Source organism: Capricornis sumatraensis, chromosome 10 (genome assembly GCF_032405125.1).
Source record: "Capricornis sumatraensis isolate serow.1 chromosome 10, serow.2, whole genome shotgun sequence".
Taxonomy (NCBI): Eukaryota; Metazoa; Chordata; class Mammalia; order Artiodactyla; family Bovidae; genus Capricornis; species Capricornis sumatraensis.
Window position 1 is genome coordinate 88,420,055 of NC_091078.1, and position 19,088 is coordinate 88,439,142.

The 19,088-nt window shown below is 49.0% G+C and overlaps 1 protein-coding gene across 3 annotated transcripts in view; it reads left to right on the plus strand.

Moving 5' to 3' along the window:
• The first annotated feature begins 435 nt into the window (after window positions 1-435).
• FAM107A (family with sequence similarity 107 member A) overlaps window positions 436-19,088 on the plus strand; it is a 36,528-nt gene continuing 17,875 nt past the window's right edge. Inside the window, exon 1 of one of the 3 annotated variants that reach the window (XM_068981856.1) lies at window positions 436-601. In XM_068981856.1, coding sequence (XP_068837957.1) covers window positions 523-601 — 79 coding nt within the window. In that variant the 5' untranslated portion in view covers window positions 436-522. Of the gene's footprint in view, window positions 602-13,761; window positions 13,933-19,088 lie in introns of those variants that run through there. The other 2 variants (XM_068981858.1, XM_068981857.1) reach the window with 2 other exon arrangements.

Consider the following 19,088-nt stretch of genomic DNA (forward strand, 5'->3'; position numbering starts at 1 on the left):
TGGTTACCCTCACAACCCTGAGAGATGAATTCTATGGATATCCCCATTTTACAGATGAGAAAACTGAGGCTCTGTGAGGTTAGATAACTGAATCGTGGGGTCACACAGCTATGAATTAATGGCACCGGGCCTGATCCCAGAGATGGCACTCCAGAACCCCACACCTGCTTGCAGCATTCAGCAAGGCCAGCAGCCAGGGAAACAGGGAAGAGTAGGTAGGAGGCCAGGCTGGAAATCAGGACTCGGGGCTCTCGCCTTGGCCCTCGAACCGTGAAGCCAGGAGTCCTCACGCCAGACGCTTGCCCGTGCCCAGCCTGGGCAGAGATACCGGCCTGGCCCCGGCCTCCTGTCCCTCCCCCGCGGGCGCCTCCGGGCCTGGCGCGCCTGCCCTGTGTAACCTGATCTGCGGCGGGGTTTGGATCTCGGGCAAGTCACGGTTGTGAAGGTGCTCCGGCAGAGGACTGCGCTCCGCGGTGCGCTCCCAGCCTGCGGCCCCAGCTCCGCTATCCAGCGCACGGGTGCATGGCGCAGAGGCTGGGAGAGCGGGTGCGGGGGCCCACTGAGGCCACCGGGCTCTACCGGGCGGTGCTGCTCCGGTCCGGTAAGTGGCGGCAAGTCTCCCCGGCCCCCCGCCTCCGGGAGAGCGCGAGGAGGGCACCGCGGGCGCACTGCGCTCAGCCTCTGGCTAGCAGGCAGGGCGCCTTGGTCCTTCACTGCTGTGCTTTCCTTCTTGCCTCCCGTCTTTCATTCTTTTTAATTACTTTTGCTTGTTTTCCTTTCATTCCTTTCCTCCCTACATTCGTTCTTTTGGGGATCTACTCTCAGATATATTGCTTTATCCTTTTATACGATCCTGTGATGCGCGCACACATAAATATACACAGACACTCACCGTTAGATAACTACAAAATTCCTGCACTCGCACAAGTGCGGGAAGGCTTTGGTAGGCATGGGAGAACGGATATGGGCAAGACTGGTAGCCTAAAGCAGCACGCGCCAGCTAGGGAAGGGCTTCCACTGTTCTGTGAGGGCTGTGTGTGTGTGAGTGGGGGGTGTTGGGGGGGGAGGGTCGCGGGGCGGAGGGCGAGGACATGTTCCAGGAAGGCGAGGAACCAGTTTTCTAGATGTACACATTTAAAGGAGAAAACGACTTGGAAAGAAACACATGATGGTTGTTTTTGAGGATTCCAGTTTGGGTGTTTTTTTCTGTCTTTTTGTCATTTGCAGTAAACACATACTGCTTTTCTACTCAGGACGATAGTTTGTTTTTTGTTTTTTTACTTTAGGAAAATAAAGTAAATGTAATATAGGGTCAGTGTGAAAATAATTTGGAAAATACAAGGATGTGGAAAGAAAAAGAACTCCCGCAGTAAGAGTGTAGGGTGTTTCATTCCTAACTTAGTGCTTGGAGACAGGGGTTCAGAGGAGGAGAAAATGTGAAGGGACTTAGGCTCCCGAGGCAGCTACCCTCTGCCTTGGGCAAGGAGCCCACCCCCACCCAGTAGTCCTGGGCGCCCAGCCCTGCAGCAGAAAGCGCGGCGAGCACAACGGTGGACGGTGGGTGCGTGTCCGCAGCAGCGGGGCTTGCCCCCTGCCCTCACGGAGTCTGCTCGGGACTGAACGTTTCCTACTTAGATGGGCCCCGCCCCGGGGAGATGTCGCCGCGGAGTTACTGCTTGGGGACTTTGAAACAACGGTTCTCTGAGTCCAGAAGCACGGTCTGGCCAAGGTCTGCGGCGCCTTCCGGAAGGGGGGTGGGGGGCGCAGGGGTGGGTACCTTAAATCTGGTTGAACCAGAGCAGGAAGAAGGCGATCTCTGAAATTGGAAGAAGCTGATTGCAAACCTCAGCTCCAGGGATTTCCCTACAAGACACCTATTCCGAAGGGCCTCTATCCAGTTCCTGCCTGCTCACTAAGGTGAGGAGAGGGTAGCTCTAATCTGAAGATCTTGTATTCTCTAACCTGGAACCACAGCTATGAGCCTCACTCAAACAGGAACATTTTTCTCCTGGACATACATCCAGAGTGGCAGACATGCTAGTGTCGTCCTGGGGCCACAAATGCCCAGTAACTCAAAGCTGTAAGGGAGGGAGCAGAGGCGGGTCCGCGGGCCTCACAGAGGGAGTGCTTGCACCGTGTTAGGCACTGTGCTACTGACTGTTTTCACAGCCCTACGAAGTCACAGCTGTTATCCCCATTTAGTAGATGAGGAGACTGAGGCTCCAGAACTTAAGCAGCATGACCATGGTCCCGCCAGGGGAACTTTTCTATACCACTAATGTGTAGAAAACACACTCAAACTTTGGTGCATCTACGCCAAGTCTGCACATCTTCTCAGAACAGTCATCGTGGTGAATGACTGCTGTGTGTGTATCTGCTCAGTCGTGTCTGAGCAAGCCCCTGGACTGTAGCCCGCCAGGCCCCTCTGTCCATGGGATTTCCCAGGCAAGAGTCCTGCAGCCGGTTGCCATTTCCTCTTCCAAGGGATCTTCCTGACCCAAAGGACTGAACCCCCGTCTCTTGTGTCTCTTACACTGGCAGTCAGGTTGTTTACCACTAGCATCATCTGCTGCTAAGTCACGTCAGTCGTGTCCAACTGTGCGACCCCATAGACGGCAGCCCACCGGGCTCCCCCATCCCTGTGATTCTCCAGGCGAGAACACTGGAGTGGGTTGCCAGTTCCTTCTCCAATGCATGAAAGTGAAAGTGAACTCACTCAGTTGTGTGCGACCCTCAGCGACCCCATGGACCTCAGCCTTCCAGGCTCCTCCATCCATGGGATTTTCCAGGCAAGAGTAGTGGAGTGGGGTGCCATTGCCTTCTCCGACTAGCATCATCTGGGAAGCCCTAAATGATTGCTGGTCACTAGCTATTGCCACTCTCTGCCAAATGCTGTAGATTGCTGTCATCAACTTCATTGATTCATTCAGCTAGTGTGTACTGACCACTGTTATACACTAGGCCCTGTGAAAGGCACAGGCATGTGCTGATACACAGAGAAGTCCCTCCTTTCAGGGAGGTAAGTGGTATTAAGCTCTATTTTAAACATGAGGGAACTGAGGCTCAGAAGGTAACATGACTTGTCTAGGGTCACACAGCCAGTCAAGGGTGGGAGCTGAGATTCTAACCCAGGGCCATGTGCCTCCGGGGCCGCTGCTCTAGCCGTATCCCACAAGGAAGACATAAGGACTGGGGGTGAGGAGCCAACTGGGCCATTGAGTGAAAGAGGCAAGAGCCCCCTCCTGTTAGAAGCACCCCCCCGAGGACCGGTATGATAGGATCAAACCCATTTTCATTTACACCAGCCTCAAGTAATGTAATACTTATAGAAAATGTCTCATGTCAAATTATTTGAAAATAATTTCTCAGTATTAGAATAAAAGAGGCTCATCACAGATATTCTGGAAAATCAAGAAGGAGGACGGGGAAGGCTCACCCACAATCCCACTAGCTGTAAAGCAGCTGCTGGCAATCTAGGGGCAGTCTCCTGGTCTTTGCTGTGCGAGATTTGTGGGTGGTTGTGAGCTTCACGTTGCTGAGCTTTACAGACTCTAGTTTTAATCCCATCTTTCTTCACTTGCATAAATATCTTCTATCTTCCTGTTTCTCAGTGGGCTAGTTGAGATGACAGCTACCACTCTGGAAGCCTGCCACTATGGCAGGCACCGTGTGCAGCGGTTCCTGTGCCATGCCCCCCTTATTCCCCCAAAGAACGTCTGCCCCAGTTTAGAGATGGGGAAGCAGGAAGTTGAAGGTCACCGAGCTGCCCAACAGTGGAGCCAGGATTGGTATCTGGGTCAACACCAGGGCCCATGTTCTTAACCACTGAGCTGGAAAGGGTCACCTCTGGGGAACAACTTATGCTTGGCCATGCCTGGTAAGTGAGGCAGTGCTGGAGTAAGGGTCCACCTGAGGCCCTTCTCCCACCTGGAGCTCAGCCCAGGTTCCTGCGAGGCAGGGCAGCGTCTCCGGGACATGGATGGAGGGATACCTTCCCAGATGCCCGTGGATTTCAGCGTCTGTGCTTCTCTGCACCCAGATGATGGTCATCGTCTTCACTGCTGCCTGCCAAGCAAGGCTGCCAGATAAAATAGTTAAAATGGTTATATTTGAATCTCAGATACACAATGAATAATATTTTAGTGCAAATATGTCCCAAATATTGTATGGGTTTGCTAATCTGAAATTCAAATTTAACTGGACCTGCTGTGTGGGTTTTTTTTTACACATATATACATTCCTTTTTTAAAAAAATTATTTTCCATTATGGTTTATCCCAGGAGATTGGATACAGTTCCCTGTGCCATAGAGTAGGACCTCATTGTTCATCCATTCCGTATGTAATGGTTTGCATCTGGTGACCCCCAGCTCCCAGCTGGTCACGCGCCCTCCATCCCTCCCCCTTGGCAGCTGTAGGTCTGGTCTCTGTGTGGGTCTGTGTCTGTTTTGTAGATACGTTCGTCTGTGTCATAGTTTCGATTCCACATGCAAGTGATACCGTGCGGTGTTTGTCTTTGTCCCTCTGACTGACTTCACCTCGTGTGCTGATCTCTAGTTGCAGCTGTGCTGCTGCAGACGGCATGCTTTCTTTCTTTTTATGGCCGAGTAGTATTCCACTGCATATACGTACCGCGTCTTCTTCATCCGTTCATCTGTTGATGGGCATTTCCATGTCTTGGCTGTCGTGAATAGTGCTGCTGTGAACACAGGGGTGCATGTATCTTTCTGAATTATAGCTTTGTCTGGATATGTGCCCAGGAGTGGGATTGCTGGATCACATGGTAATTCTATTTTTAGTTTTCTGAGGAATCTCCATACTGTTTTCCACAGTGGCTACATCAACTTATATTCCCACTCAGTGTAGGATTCTCTTTTCTCGACATCCTCTCCAGCATTTGTTATTTACAGACTTTTTAATGACAGCCATTATGATCAGTGCGAGGTGATACCTCATGGTAGTTTTGATTTGCGTGTCTCTAATAATTAGTGATGCTGAGCATCTTTCATGTGCCTACTGGTCATCTGTGTGTCTTCTTTGGAGAAATGTCTTAGCTTAGCAGTCCCCAAGCTTTTTGGCATGAGGGACCGGTTTTGTGGAAGACAGTTTTTCCATGGGTAGGGGAGGAACTGTTCAGGCAGTAATGTGAGCTATAGGGAGGGGCAGATGAAGCTTCACTTGATCAGCCTGCTGCTCACCCTCCTGAGGTGCAACCCGGTCCCTACAGGTGCCAGCAGCAGTCCGAGGCCTGGGAGTTGGGGACCCGTCTTTGATGTTCTGCCCATTTTTCAGTTGGGCTGATTATTGTTGTTGAGTTGTGTGAGCTGTTTGCATATTTTGGAGATTAAGCCCTTGTCGGTTACATCACTTGCAAATATTTTCTCCCGTTCTGTAGGTTGTTTTTTTTCTGCTTTTTTTTTTTTAATGGTTTCCTTTGCTTCCGAAAAGCTTTTAATTAGCTTCGTCTCCCCCCCCACCCTTAATTTCTATTGCTTTGGGAAACTGACCTAAGACAACATTGGTACTACTTCTGTCAGAGAATGTTTTTGCCTGTGCTCTCTCCAAAGAGTTTTATGGTTTTTAAGTTTCATGTCTTAGGTTTAAGTCTTTAAGCCATTTTGAGTGCATTTTTGTGCGTGGTCTGAGGGTGTGTTCTAACTTCATTGATTTATGTATGTTGGGATGATGCATTTTTGTTGGCTATCATACACTTGGCAGCCCCATTGCCAGGCATCATGGAAGTTTGCTTGGCTTGATAACCCGTGGTCTGTCCTGGTTCCCCTCGACACACAGACACACACTCTCACATCCCCTCTCTGGTATCTGAGTCCACTGTCCATATTTTGTCTGGCTGCAAGTGAGTTAAAATATGCTGGAGGTCCGGGGTCCCTCCGAGTCCTTCTGCAGCTAAGAGACCAGATTCAGCACGCCTAACTGCGGCTGGGTTGAGAGCCAGCTTTCTGAAACAAGCCCCTCAGTTCTTCCCCTCCCTCCCGCTTTCCTGTTTTCATGCTTCAATCCCTCCACAGGGTACATTCTTCCTGGTTCAAATTTGTTGTAAAGGCGACTCTCATTCCTCTTATAATCTCTCCAGGGATCCCATGACAAGTTTTTCTGCCAGTACAGCTTCTGCTGCCATGTCCTTTCAGCGGAGCAGGTTGGGGGTCAGGGTGGTGGGGGTGGGTCGGGGGGAGGCTGGATCCTAAAGCTGTTCTGTGGGTGGCTTCTCAGACACCTCACTGAGGCCTTGAAAGGGGCCTTGGCGAGTTAGACTGAATACAGAACTGAGGAAGTTTGCAGTTGCCATGGAAACTTCTTGTCTGGTGTTTGTGGGCTCAGATAAGCTGTTCCAGACGTCTGTCTGCTTGGGGGTGGGGGGGTGGTGGTGGGGCGGTCAAAAAATCAAAGGAAAGGGGGTTTTTGGAGTTTTTATTGCAAGCAATGGCAACCCACTCCAGTAGTCTTGCCTGGAAAATCCAGTGGAAAATCCCAGAGGAGCCTGGTAGGCTGCAGTCCATGGGGTCGAGAAGAGTCGGACATGACTGAGCGACTTCACTTTCACTTTTCGCTTTCATGCATTGGAGAAGGAAATGGCACCCCACTCCAGTACTCTTGCCTGGAAACTCCCATGGATGGAGGAGCCTGGTGGGCTGCAGTCCATGGGGTCGAGAAGAGTTGGACATGACTGAGCGACTTCACTTTCACTTTTCACTTTCATGCATTGGAGAAGGAAATGGCACCCCACTCCAGTACTCTTGCCTGGAAACTCCCATGGATGGAGGAGCCTGGTGGGCTGCAGTCCATGGGGTCGCTAAGAGTCGGACACAACTGAGTGACTTCACTTTCAACTTTTCACTTTCATGCATTGGAGAAGGAAATGGCAACCCACTCCAGTGTTCTTGCCTGGAGAATCCCAGGGATGGGGGAGCCTGGTGGGCTGCCATCTATGGGGTCGCACAGAGTCGGATAGGACTGAAGCGACTTTGCAGCAGCAGCCGCAGCCGCAGTGCAAGCTGCAGCCCCAGCCCGCTACAGATGTAGGAGAATTCCTCAGCTCCCACTCATGACTGCCTCTCCCGGCCTTAGACTAGTGAAAGTGTTAGTTACTCAGTTGTATCCGACTCTTTGACCCCATGGACTGTTCCTCACTGTGGCTCAGATAGGTCTTCACTACCCACCTTCTTTTTAGCTCATCTATTTCCCAAGAAAACAGATTTCAGAGGGACAGGAAGGGGAGTGTGGGAGAGGTGTGCTCAGCCTCTGGAATCCCCCTCAGGTCCTCCATGGGACTGAGTAAAAACTCCAGTCCTCAGGCCCCTGTATTTTGGAGTCTGGCTGTATGGGAGAATGGGAAAGCCACACAGACCAAGGCAGGAGGTAGCGTCTTGGGTTGAATCTGGCCACTGCCTGGAGTACACTCTTAACAGGCTCATTTGACCAAAAGGCCTGTATTTTTCAGTATGTAAAATGTACATGACTGAACCAGATGTGAATTTTAACTATGGTTGGAAAAGGTTGCTCTTTTTCCATAGTTTTCATCTTGTTTTTTTTTCTGATAATAAAGGCAATATATGCTTTTTTTTTTTTTTTTAGGCATAAACATTACAGAAATACTGGGACAAAAGAGAAAGGCCTGTAATTTTATGCTGCAGAATAGTGGTTCTCAGACTCTCGAATATAAACAGACTCCCAGGGTAACTTGCTAAAATTCCAGATTCCTAGGCCCCTCCCTCTTAGGTTCTAATACAGAAATCCAGAAACCTGGCCCAGTAGTTTGACTGTAACACTCGTGCCCAGTGAAGGCTAGTAATGACATCTGAGATACGTTGGTCTAGAGCTGACCTCTGTTAACAGTTGGGTGTATATGCCTGCAGATTGGTTCTCTGCGCATACGCTAACTTTATCTTGGAGGGGAAAAAGAGGAATCGGACTAGGTATGATGTTGCCCTTTGATTTTTCACCAAATATGCAGTAGACATGTTTCTTTAGGTTAATCAGTAAATATGGTATTGATGGCATCTCATTATAAGACGTAGCATAATTTCTTACTGATGAGGTATGGCTTGGGAAATGGTGGCTGTTGACTGCACACAGTTACATGCTCACACGAGTGTGCACACACACAGCAAGACGGTGCTGTCCCAAGTTCAGGGATATCCACACCTCTGGTGTCTGCAAGTCAGCAGTAGGGCTGAGCAGCTGGTAGAGGCACAGGATACTAAGAAGCACAGGGTGAGGCCCTGCCCTCCGCTGACAGCCGGTGAGAGAGACTGAGGGGTCTGCACACAGGCTGGCCTGGAAGAAGCGTTTTAGTGGAGGAAGTACAGTGGGTCCCAACTGCCTGGGGAAAAGGCACCCAACCTGAGGGCGGGGGGGAGGGGGAGGGTGTGTTCTGCCCGACTGTCCTTGGCTCGCGATTGCTCTGGTGCTGCCATCAGAAGCCTCTGATAAAGGGAACACACAGTGGGGCTGGACGGCCGGCCGCAGCCGGCTCCCCGGGGCTGAGATGGGCTGGGGGTGCCTCTGCCCCAGGCAGTGAGCACACACTCAGCAGGTCCTCCTGCCCAGCATCCGTGTTGCTCGTCACTTGTCAGAGGACACTGTGGGCCCTGGGCAGTGCCGCCGCCAATACTAGTTGTCTGCACAGGGGACATGTGGGGAGGCCCAGTCACATCGAAGAGCGGTGGGACAAGAACCTGGTTAGTGTCTCCCAGCGTCAGATCTCATCAAGTTAGGCCACAGCAGGATGGGAAGCTGGGAGAGGCGCCACTCACGGGGACGTTAAGAAACAATTAGGAAGGAGAAATAAAAGGAATGCGTCTTGTTTCCAGAAGATTGTTTAACATGGGCAAATCTGGGACCCTGTAAGTTGACCTGGCTCCAGAATGGCGGTTTGGCCAAAGCTCCCAGGACACGCAGGCTGCCTGCCCCTACTTGCTTCTGGCTCACTCATGCCCAGCCTCCACGCCAGTGGCCGCCTTGCATTCTACCCTGGAGCCTCTGCGCTAGCTGTCCTCACTTTGGGATGCTCTCCTCCCCACCACTCCAGCCTCCTGAAAATGTCACATCCCCACTCTCCACCCTTCCTGAGGTCCCGAGCCTTCCCCTCTACCTTGCCCAGGCTTGCATTCATCAGAATGTTCACCGCAGCTTGACATTTTCTTGTTTGTCTCATTTTTTGGTCTGAACTGCACCTTGAAAGCAAGTTACCTGAGCACAAGGATATGGTCTCCTTTACACTGTACCTCCAGCACTGAGCAGTGGCAGGAACACAGTAGGTACTCAATAAATGTTGGTTACCTGAGTAACACAGGCCAAAGAGGATCAAAGTGCATTTTGTTAAGAGTTTATTTATAATATTGTGTTAGCTTTGTTGTACAGCAGAAACTACCGCAATATTGTAAAGCAACTGTACTCCAATTAAAAAACAGATAATATGTTAGTTTCAGGTGTACAGTCGAGAATCAGTTTATATATATATATGACTGCATATACATACACCCATATATAAATCTATTCTTTTGCAGGTAGTTTTCCATTCTTATTACAAGATACTGAATATCGTTCCTGTATTATATAGTGAAACTTTGCTGTTTATTCATTCTATATATAGTAGTGTGTATCTGTTAATCCCATACTCCAAATCTGTCCCTCCCCACCACCTCCTTTGGTAACCATAATTTTCTTCTGTGTCTGAGAGTCAGTAAGTCCATTTGTGTTATTTTTTCAGATTCCACATTTAAGTGATACAATATAATATTTGCCTTTCTCTGACTGACTCCAGTTAGTATGTAATCTCTAGGACCATCCATGTTGCTGTAAATCACAGTATTTTTTGAATTACTGGAGTGTAGTGGATTTACAATGTTGTGTTAGTTTCAGGTGTAGAGCAAAGTGACTCAGTTGCACATAAACCCAGAGCCGCCTTTTTCTTCAGGTTCTTTTCCCATTAGGCCATTAGAGCACTGATAGTGCCCTGTGCGTTACAGCAGGCTTTACTGGTCATCTGTTTCATGTATACTAGTGTGTGTTTCCATCCTCGTCTTTGCATTTATCCCTCCCTCACCCGCTAAATGTGTCTTACACATCTGTGACTCGGCTTCTGTTCTGTAGGGCCGTCTGCACCGTGATTCTGGCTCCACCCCATAAAGTGCCGTCACGTCTGCCTCTGTGTCTGGCTCGCTTCGCTCAGTGTGACAGTCCCCAGGCCCACCCCTGTGGCTGCAGATGGCGTTCCTTTATTTTCACGGCTGAGTAATAGTCCCTTGTGTTATGCACCACATCTTCTCTCTCCATTCCTCTGGCAGTGGACCTTTCTTCTCTTTTTGTTGCCATGGGAAACAATCTCATCATCTCAATTTCTCTTTCCGATCTTTCATTGCTAGCCTCTGACGATGGACATTCAGGGTTTCTTCCACGTTGCGGGTATTGTAAATAGTGCGGCAGCAAACACTGGACTGCACGTGTCTTGTTAAAAAATGATCAAAAGTTAGTCTATGGAAGTTATGGAGGACAGAAGTTGGAAATCATTTGTGTCCTAGAAATAAATGAGTTTTCATAAATATTCATGTGATTCTCATCAGATAAAAAGGCACAGTGTATTTATAATTGAATTCACTGCATCGTGGATGTTATTCCTGCCTGAAGAGAACTTCCGGTTTGTCTAGGTATTAGTGAAAACCAAAATATTAAAATTTTTGCTTAAGTGTAATATCCCTACAGTTAAGTGCACAAATCTTACATGGTCAGCTTGATGTATTTTTTAAAATGGATTTCACCTGCACATCACCTGTCTAACACTATGCAAGCAGTACCCACTATTCTGACTCCAATCACCACGTGTTCTCTGTGTTGAAATGTATATAAATAGAATCACTGAGTATGTATTCTCTTGTGGCATCTGACTCTCAACATTCTTTTTTCCATGAGGCATCCATTGTTGGGGCAATCTGAGTGCAGGCTGGAAAAGAATTTCCAGACACAGTATTGCAGAGGGGAGTGAATTTATTAGGAACAAAGAGCAGAGACAATGTGGGCATGGCAAGTGCAGCGGGCTTACCTGACAGGCCAGGGAGAGTCGACGGTTCTCCTGAGTTAACAGCCAATTTTGTGAGTTTATAGGCTCAAGACAAAGAAAATTCCTGCTGGAAGGCTAGCAGTAGGTGATTGGTTAGGGGGCTAATAGCGTGTTTACTGGAGTGGGCATATTTGCCAATTTGAGTCAGGAACCTTGTCAGGGATGATCAGAGGCTTTTGGCAATGGTCACAAAGGGGCTCAAACAGCTTCGGAGGTGTCCTTGGTTCCGGGCTCCGCTTCTGCGGTCTTGGTACAGGGACTCGCACCTTGGCCTGGGGCAGGGCTCCACATCCATGTTTTTGTAACAATAGTTTACTCTTTCTTTATTGTTTTGTAGGGTTCCATTTGTGAAGGTATCACTCTTTATGCTCCTTCTGTGTGGGTTAAGGTTTTCTTTCCCTTTCGGAGGTCGGAGGTCTTCGGCCAGCATTCAGTGATGTTCTCTGCCAATCACTCCACTTGTATCTCTGATGTATTTGTGGAGATGGGTGCGCTCCATAGCCTACCTTCCGCCACCTGGGTTCTGCTTTTATTTATTTTGCATTGGGAGACTAAGACGATCTTGCCACAATTTATGTCAGAGAACGTTTTGCCGATGTTCTTTTCTGTGAGTTTTTTGGGTACTTTATGTTGGGTCTGTTTTGTGCTTCAGTCTTTAAGCCATTTTGAGTCTGCCTTTGTGGACGGTTCTCCTTCAAACTCCCCTCCCATCCAGGCAGCCACATAACACTGAGCAGGTCCTAGTTGATTATCCAGTTTAAACACAGCCCTGTGTACATGTCCATCCCAAACTCCCCAACTATCCCTTCCCTCCATCCTCCCTGCCCTTCTCTCCAGCAACCAAACGTTCATTCTCTTAAGTCTGTGAGTCTGTTTCTGTGTGTAAGTTCATTCATATCATTTCTTTTTGGATCCTACACCTCAGGGATGTCATACGATAGTTCTCCTTCTCTGGCTGATTTACTTCACTCAGTATGACGATGTCTGAGTCTGTCCATGTTGCTGCAAATGGCAAGAAATCAACAGATTTCTGTATGTCCACCTTGCGTCCTGCTACTTTGATGGGTTCAGCTGATCAGTTCTGACCCTTTTGTGTGGAATCTGTAGGGCTGTCTATATTATGTCACCTGTATATGATGAATTTACCTCTTCCCTTCTGATTTGGATGCTTTGTATTTCTTTTTCTTGCCTGATTGTGATGGCTAGGACTTCCAATACCATGCTGAATAGAAGTGGTGAGAGTGGGCATCCTTGTCTTGTTCCAGGTTTTAGTGGGAGGGCTTTCAGCTTTTCACTGTTGAGTATTATGCTGCGTTTGTCATCGATGGCTTTTATCATTGAGATATGTTCCCTCTGTACCCCCTTCAGTGAGAATTTTCATCATGAACGCGTGCTGAATTTGATCAAATGCTTTTCTGCGTCTACTGAAGTGATCCGATGGTTTCTGTCCTTTGTTGATATGGGGTACCACACTGACCAGTGAACCTGGAATGGATCCATCCTTGTGAACCTGGAATGGATCCAACTTGATCATAGTGTATGATCCTTTTATGAACTGTTGGATTCAGTTTTCTAATATTTTACTGAAGCAAAATTGCATTTTTAATGCTGGCATTCATGCTGGATGTATGCCCTGGATCTAATCACTTCCCAACCCACCCAGACTCTTCACGAGAAAGTAGAGGTGGGAAGAGGGCCAAGTTTAAGTGGAGGTCAGCTTCCTCACTAGGGGATTAAGGAATGACAACACAGGCTAGAAAACACGTCCACGTTTCAAGTGAGCCGATTGTGAAACTAGGAGAATGCCTCTGTTATCTGTAAACACCCACACGGGCCTTTGGTATCTACATATGCTCTTTACTTTCACACTCATACACTGACTCCTTGAGACGAGACCTTCGGAGCACAGACCCTACCAGGGATGGCGTTGCACGCCATTCACACCGAGTCCAGCTCTCTCTGCAGGAAAAGTCCTCCTTGCCGCGCACTGACCGCCTGCTTCCCGGTGTCAGCTCATCTGTGTTTCTTCTCAACCACTGTTGTTTTCCACACTTGACAGGCAGAAACCAAGGCTCAGGGGTTGCCGACTGGCTGCCCAAGGGGCTCATGCCAGGCTGAGCAGGGACGAACACCAGGGCTGGTCTGGCCCAGAGCTGGTCAGCGTCCACTCACCCACCTCCTCTGGGCGCCATCCTGTGGCTCCCCACTGAGGTTCAGGGCACTGAGGAAGCACCAAGGATGGAGTTGTTGGACTGTACGTGGGTGACGAACTGATGCAGCCTAGTTTCCCCTCCTTTGCACCAACAGCTGCTTTCCCCTGGGGAGTCGCGCCGGGCAGCAGGAAGCCTGCCCCCCCCACCCCCACCAGGTCAGGGAGGTGCCAGAAGGCATTCTGGCTGACCCTCCATCAGAAACAACGGAAATGCCTGTGCCTGAGCCGCTCAGAACAAAGGTTGGCGTGTCCTTGCCCCTCAACGATCTGACCAAATCGATACTTATTTGCGCCTGCCTCCCCGGCAGTGGGGCTCGGACACAGTGTTCCGCATGGAGGAAGTGGCCGAGCACCAAGTGTAATACCCGTTACTATAGTAACAGTTCCTTTCTAATGATACCAGAATAAACAGGAACGCAGAGCCGCCTCCCTCGCTGGCTCTCTTCATCCCCAGGGCTTGATGAACCGCCCTGTGGAGGCGGCCCCTCCTGGCTCACCCGGGACTCTGGTGGAGCGAGGACCAGCAGCGCTGCGCTCGGAAGTTCTCTTCCCAAGGACACGGGCTCCGCTGAGGAGTAAGACCGGCTCTCTTCTGTCCCCTGTGCTGCTGAGCTGGGGTGCGGTGCCAAGAAGGGGTGTGGCGGGGTAAGGAGGGCAGCCTCCCAGCGCCAGGGAGGCCGGCAGGGGGGCAGAGCTCTTTGAGCCCAGGTACCGCACTCTGCGAGATGACGCGGGTGCCTCTGGGCACCTGGGTTTGGGAAAGGGCTCGGAGAGGCCGTGCAGGGAGCACTCGGATGCAGCCTCCCCCGCGCCCCGCTCTGGCTGATCTCTTTCTTCCGAATGCTCAGATGTCTGTGAGTTCATGCGTGGTATGACCTCGTAGCAGCTGTAGTTCTCTTGAGAACCGACAGGTCAGAGGCCAGCCGAGACGGCCCCAGGCAGACCGGAGCTTCACTTGCTGGCCGTGTGATCTGGGAAAGACCCCTCAGCCTCGGTGTCTTCACTGGCACCAAAGGGGTCTCAAGAGCACCACCTCCTCAGTCCGTCGTAAGGATTTCATGAGGTGCGGCCGCTGCGCGCAGCTCGTGGCACAGGGTGAGGGCACAACCGTGTGTTGCCCGCCTGGGTTTGGCTTCAGCACTTTGCAGTGTGAGACAAGGCTGGTACTGGGCCAGGAATCAGGGGGCTATGGGGTCGGGTGCGTCACTTTTCTGAACTGCTGCTAAACCCAGTGGTTTCCCCGCTGTGGGGCAGCCCCCATACCTGCATCTCTGGCCAGCTTAGACGCTGAGTGGCTCTTCGCTCCACTGGTGGTAAGTCCTGCCAGGATCCCCCCGCCAGAGGCACTGGTCAAGTGGGGTGGCTGGCATCAGCCACTGGTGGGCCAACACTGTGCCTTGATCAACTGCACAGGACTCTCCACCCCCCTCGCTAAGGACCTTCCACGTCCAGCCCTGGACTCCGCTATGGTACTGATTCGAAACCCTGTGTACCCACCAGACCATCTCACAAATGAGGAGGTCACGGGAGACGTAAGCAGAATGCTGAGGAAGTTTGTCTTGAGCCAGTTTGGTTGGGGGAGGCTGCGTCCTAGTGATCGAGCCGCTCTGGAGGGGGCTTCCAGGCATCGGGGGCGGGGGGCTGGAAGTGTGGAGGAGGCCCCCAGATATGCCACGCGGTGGCTGCAGGTCAGGGAAATACAAATGGGTACTCTACCCACTGGGAGGAAGGAGGTTCGGAAATGCGATGGCCATGCTCGTCACTTTCACTGAAAGCCTCTTTCTCCTTGGTCAGTAGCTATTTTCAAAGCTTCCCTTCTCCTCTGCGCGTCCATCCCGTGAAACGCGGAACCGAGGAGATCACTGGCTGTGCTGTAAACGCGCCAGCTTGATCAGTAATAAGGAACAAGGGCAGGGGGAGGGAGCGCAGAAGAGTGAAGACTCGGACAACACCCCGGGAGGCACGGCCACCAGCTGGACTCTCCTAGCAGCCCAGCGGGGGACAGACAGGCCGGTGGATTCTGGCTTAAGCCCAGAGCAGTGAGGGCCCGGCCCGGGCTCCCCAGTGGGAGGGCGCAGAGTTCCCCAGTTCGCAGCGCCGGTTTCTCACTATCAAAGGGCTCCCACTGCCTCTACTGGGTTCTCCCGAGTGTCCGGAGAGGCAAGGGATGTAAAGCTGCCTGGCTGACCGAGGCGATGCCTTGCACCTGGAAGACACCGCAGTGGCAGAAAGAGCACTGGCTTTGCGGCCCAAAGCTTCTGACTTTGCCATTTATTTTGCGTACCTTTGGACAAGTAGCTTGGCCTTTCTGAGATTCAGTTTTCCCCTTTAGAAAATGGGAATAATGAAACAGTACCACTGGCTGCCTCCTGGGGGAGACTGTGAGACCCGAATGCAGGCGAACGAGCCTTCATCAGATGTCAGGTGCTCAACACGGGTACCCTTGGCGGCGGCGGTAAAGAACTTGCCTGTGCATGCAGGAGACATGAGCGACGCGGGTTCGATCCCTGGCTCAGGAAGATGCCCTGGAGGAGGGCATGGCAACCCACTCCACTATTCTCGCCTGGAGTATCCCGTGGACAGAGGAGCCTCGAGGGCTACAGTTGCAGAGTCTGTTGTTGGCTGCCTCTGCCCCACCTCCACCACTTCAGCCTGTCCAGTCCTCACAGCATCTTGATTGTAGAGAGAAGGGTCCAGGAAGTTAAGTTCCCATCCAAGGTCACAAAGCTGCCAAGCACACCGACTGTAACCAGACCCGCCCCCAAGAGCCAGTCCAACCAGTCAGCTGAAATCACTCAGGCCAAAGCAAAAAAGGCTTGTTTTTTTTTAAACTTGGTGTTACAAAGTTGTCTATTAGAATCACTTTGGACGCTTTTTATTTTTTATGTCATATTGAACTATACTTACGTTGATTCAGTTTCAGGTGTGCAACAAAGTGATTTAGTTATACATGTATATATATATACACACACACACACACACATATGTGCATTAAAAAAAATTCTTCCCAGTTAGGTTATTACAGAATATTGAACAAAGTTCACTGTGCTATTCGATAGGTCTTTATTAATTATGTTTTGAATGTAGCAGGGTGTATACACTTATTTCAATTTATCCCTACTCCCCACCTTTACCGGCTGGCGAGCATAAGTTTTCTAAGCCTGAATCTGTTTCTGTCAAGAAGTTCATTTCTATCATTTTTTTCTAAAGATTCTGCATGTAAACAATATCATATGGTATCTGTCTTTATCTGACTGTCTTCTTAGTGTGATAGTCTCCAGGCTGACCCATGTTGCTGGAGATGGCGTGATTCATTTTGATGGTTGAGTGATATTCCCTTGTATTTCTGTGCTAAATCTCCTGTATCCACTCCTCCGTGAAGTGGACATTTAGGTTCCTTCCATGTCTTGGGTACTGTCAATAATGCCGCTATGAACATCTGGGTGCATACATCTTTCTGAATTACAGTTTCCTTCCGTTTCCCAGGAGTGGGATGGCTCTCTTTTGTTTTTAAAACTTTCCATTTTTTTGCAGAACTTCCATACTGTTTTCCAATTTACAGTCTGTAAATTGGTACCTGCTGTAAGTTGGTACTGTACCAATTTACATTCCCACCAACAGTGTAGGAGGGTTCCTTTCTCTCCATACCCTCTGCAGTATTTATTGTTCGTGACTTTTCATGATGACCATTCTGACCAGTGTGAGGTGGGTGTCTCATTATAGTTTTGATTGGTATTTCTCTAATAATCAGTGATGTGCCTCTTCGCCACCTGGATGTCTTTGGAGAAACGTCTATGTAGGTCTCCTGCCCATTTTTCCATTGGCTTGTTTGCTTTTTTGATATTGAGCTGCACGCGCTGTTTGTATATTTTGGAGATCAATTCCTTTTCAGTTCCTTTGCAACTATTTTTCCCCACTCTGTGGGGTGTCTTTTTGTTTTCTTCACGGTCTGCTTTCCTGTGCAAAAGGGTTTACGTTTAATTAGGTCCCATTTGCTTTTACTGTCATCGCTCTAAGGACGGGTTGAAAAAGATACTGCTGTGCTTTACGTCAGACCGTGTCCTGCCTCTGCTTTCCTCTAAGGAAACAGTGTGCTGTCTTACCTTTAGGTCTTCAAGCAATTTCGAGTTTATTTTTGTCCATGGTGTTAATTTCATTCTTTTACACATAGCTGTCCAGGTTTTCCAGCACTGTTTACGAAGAGACTTCATTTCAAGAATATTGCATATCCTTGCCTGCTTTATCGTGTTAGCTCACCGTGTCTGTGTGGATTTATTTCTGGTCTTTCTAGCCTGTTCTGGGGGTGTGTATTTGTTTGGGTACCAGTACTGTACTACACTGACTGTAGCCTTGTAGTCTAGCCTGATCAGGGAGTCTGATTTCCTCCTGCTCCATTTTTCTTTCTCAGGATTTCTTAGGGTATTTGGGGTATTTTGTGTTTTCATATAAATTTTAGAACTTTTTGTTCTAGTTCTGTGAAAAATGCTATTAATAATATAATAGGAATTGCATTCAATCTGTAGATTGCTTTGGGTGGGAATGTTTCTTTTTCTGATCTTTCGCTGTTGATGTATAGAAGCAGTGGATTTCTGTGTATTAATTTTGCATCCTGCAACTTTACCACATTCCTTGATGACCACTGGTGGTCTTCTGGTCCCCTATAGTGTCCTGTCATCTGCAAACAGTGGGAGTTTTACTTCTTTTCCAATTTGGATTCCTTTTGTTCTTTTTCTTCTCTGACTGCCACGGCCAGAACTTCCAAGACCATGTTCAGTAAAAGTGGCAGAAGTGGACAGCCTCGTCCCATTCCTTGTCTTAGAGGAGCCGCTTTCAGCTTTTCACTATTGAGTGTGATGTTAGCAGCAGGTTTGTTTCATGTTATTTACTATGTTGCAGTAAGTTCCTTCTATATTCACTTTCTAGAGAGTTTCTATCGTAGATGACTGTTGAATTTGGTCAAAAGTATTCTTCAGTTTCTTACTGTGATGTATCACCCTGACTGTTTTGTGGATATTAAAAAATCCTTGCAGCCCTAGGATAAATCCCACTTATCATGCTACCATATGATCCTTTTTAATGTATTGGTGGAATCGGTTTGCCAGTGTTTTGTTCAGGATTTCCGTGTCTACGTTCATCAGTGATGTTGGCCTGTGATTTTCTCTTGTGATATGTCTGCTTTTGCTATTAACATCAGGGTGATGGTGGCCTCACAGAATTACTGGGAGTGTTCGTTGCGCTGCAGTGTTCTGGGGAATTTCAAAAGCATAGGCGTGAGCTCTTCTCTAAATGTTTGACAGAATGCCTGTGACGCCGTCTGGCCCTGCACGTTTGTGTGTTCGGAGCTGTTTAATCAGTTTCAGTTTTGGTACCTGTGCCTGGTCTGTTCATATTTTCCACTTCCTCTGGTTCAGTCCTGGAAGATTGTGCTTTTCTAAGAGGTTGTCCCTTTCTTCCAGGTTCTCCATTCTGTCGGCACACACTTGCCTGTAGTCGTCTCCTGGGATCTTTTTCCTATTTCTGTGGAGTCCATTGTAACTTATTTTTCATTTCTAATGTTATTGATTTGAGCCTTCTCCTTTTTGTTTCCAGATGCTTCTGGCTGAAGATTTATAGATTTTGTTTATCTTATCAAAGAATCAGTTTTTTTAAAAAAATTATTTTTACTATAGTTGCTTTACAATGTTGTGTTTCCGCTGCCCAGCAAAGTGAATCAGCTATATGCATCCGTATATCCCCAGTTTTAGATTTCCTTCTCAGTTTAGGTCAGCACAACACTGACTTCCCTGAGCAGTACAGCAGGT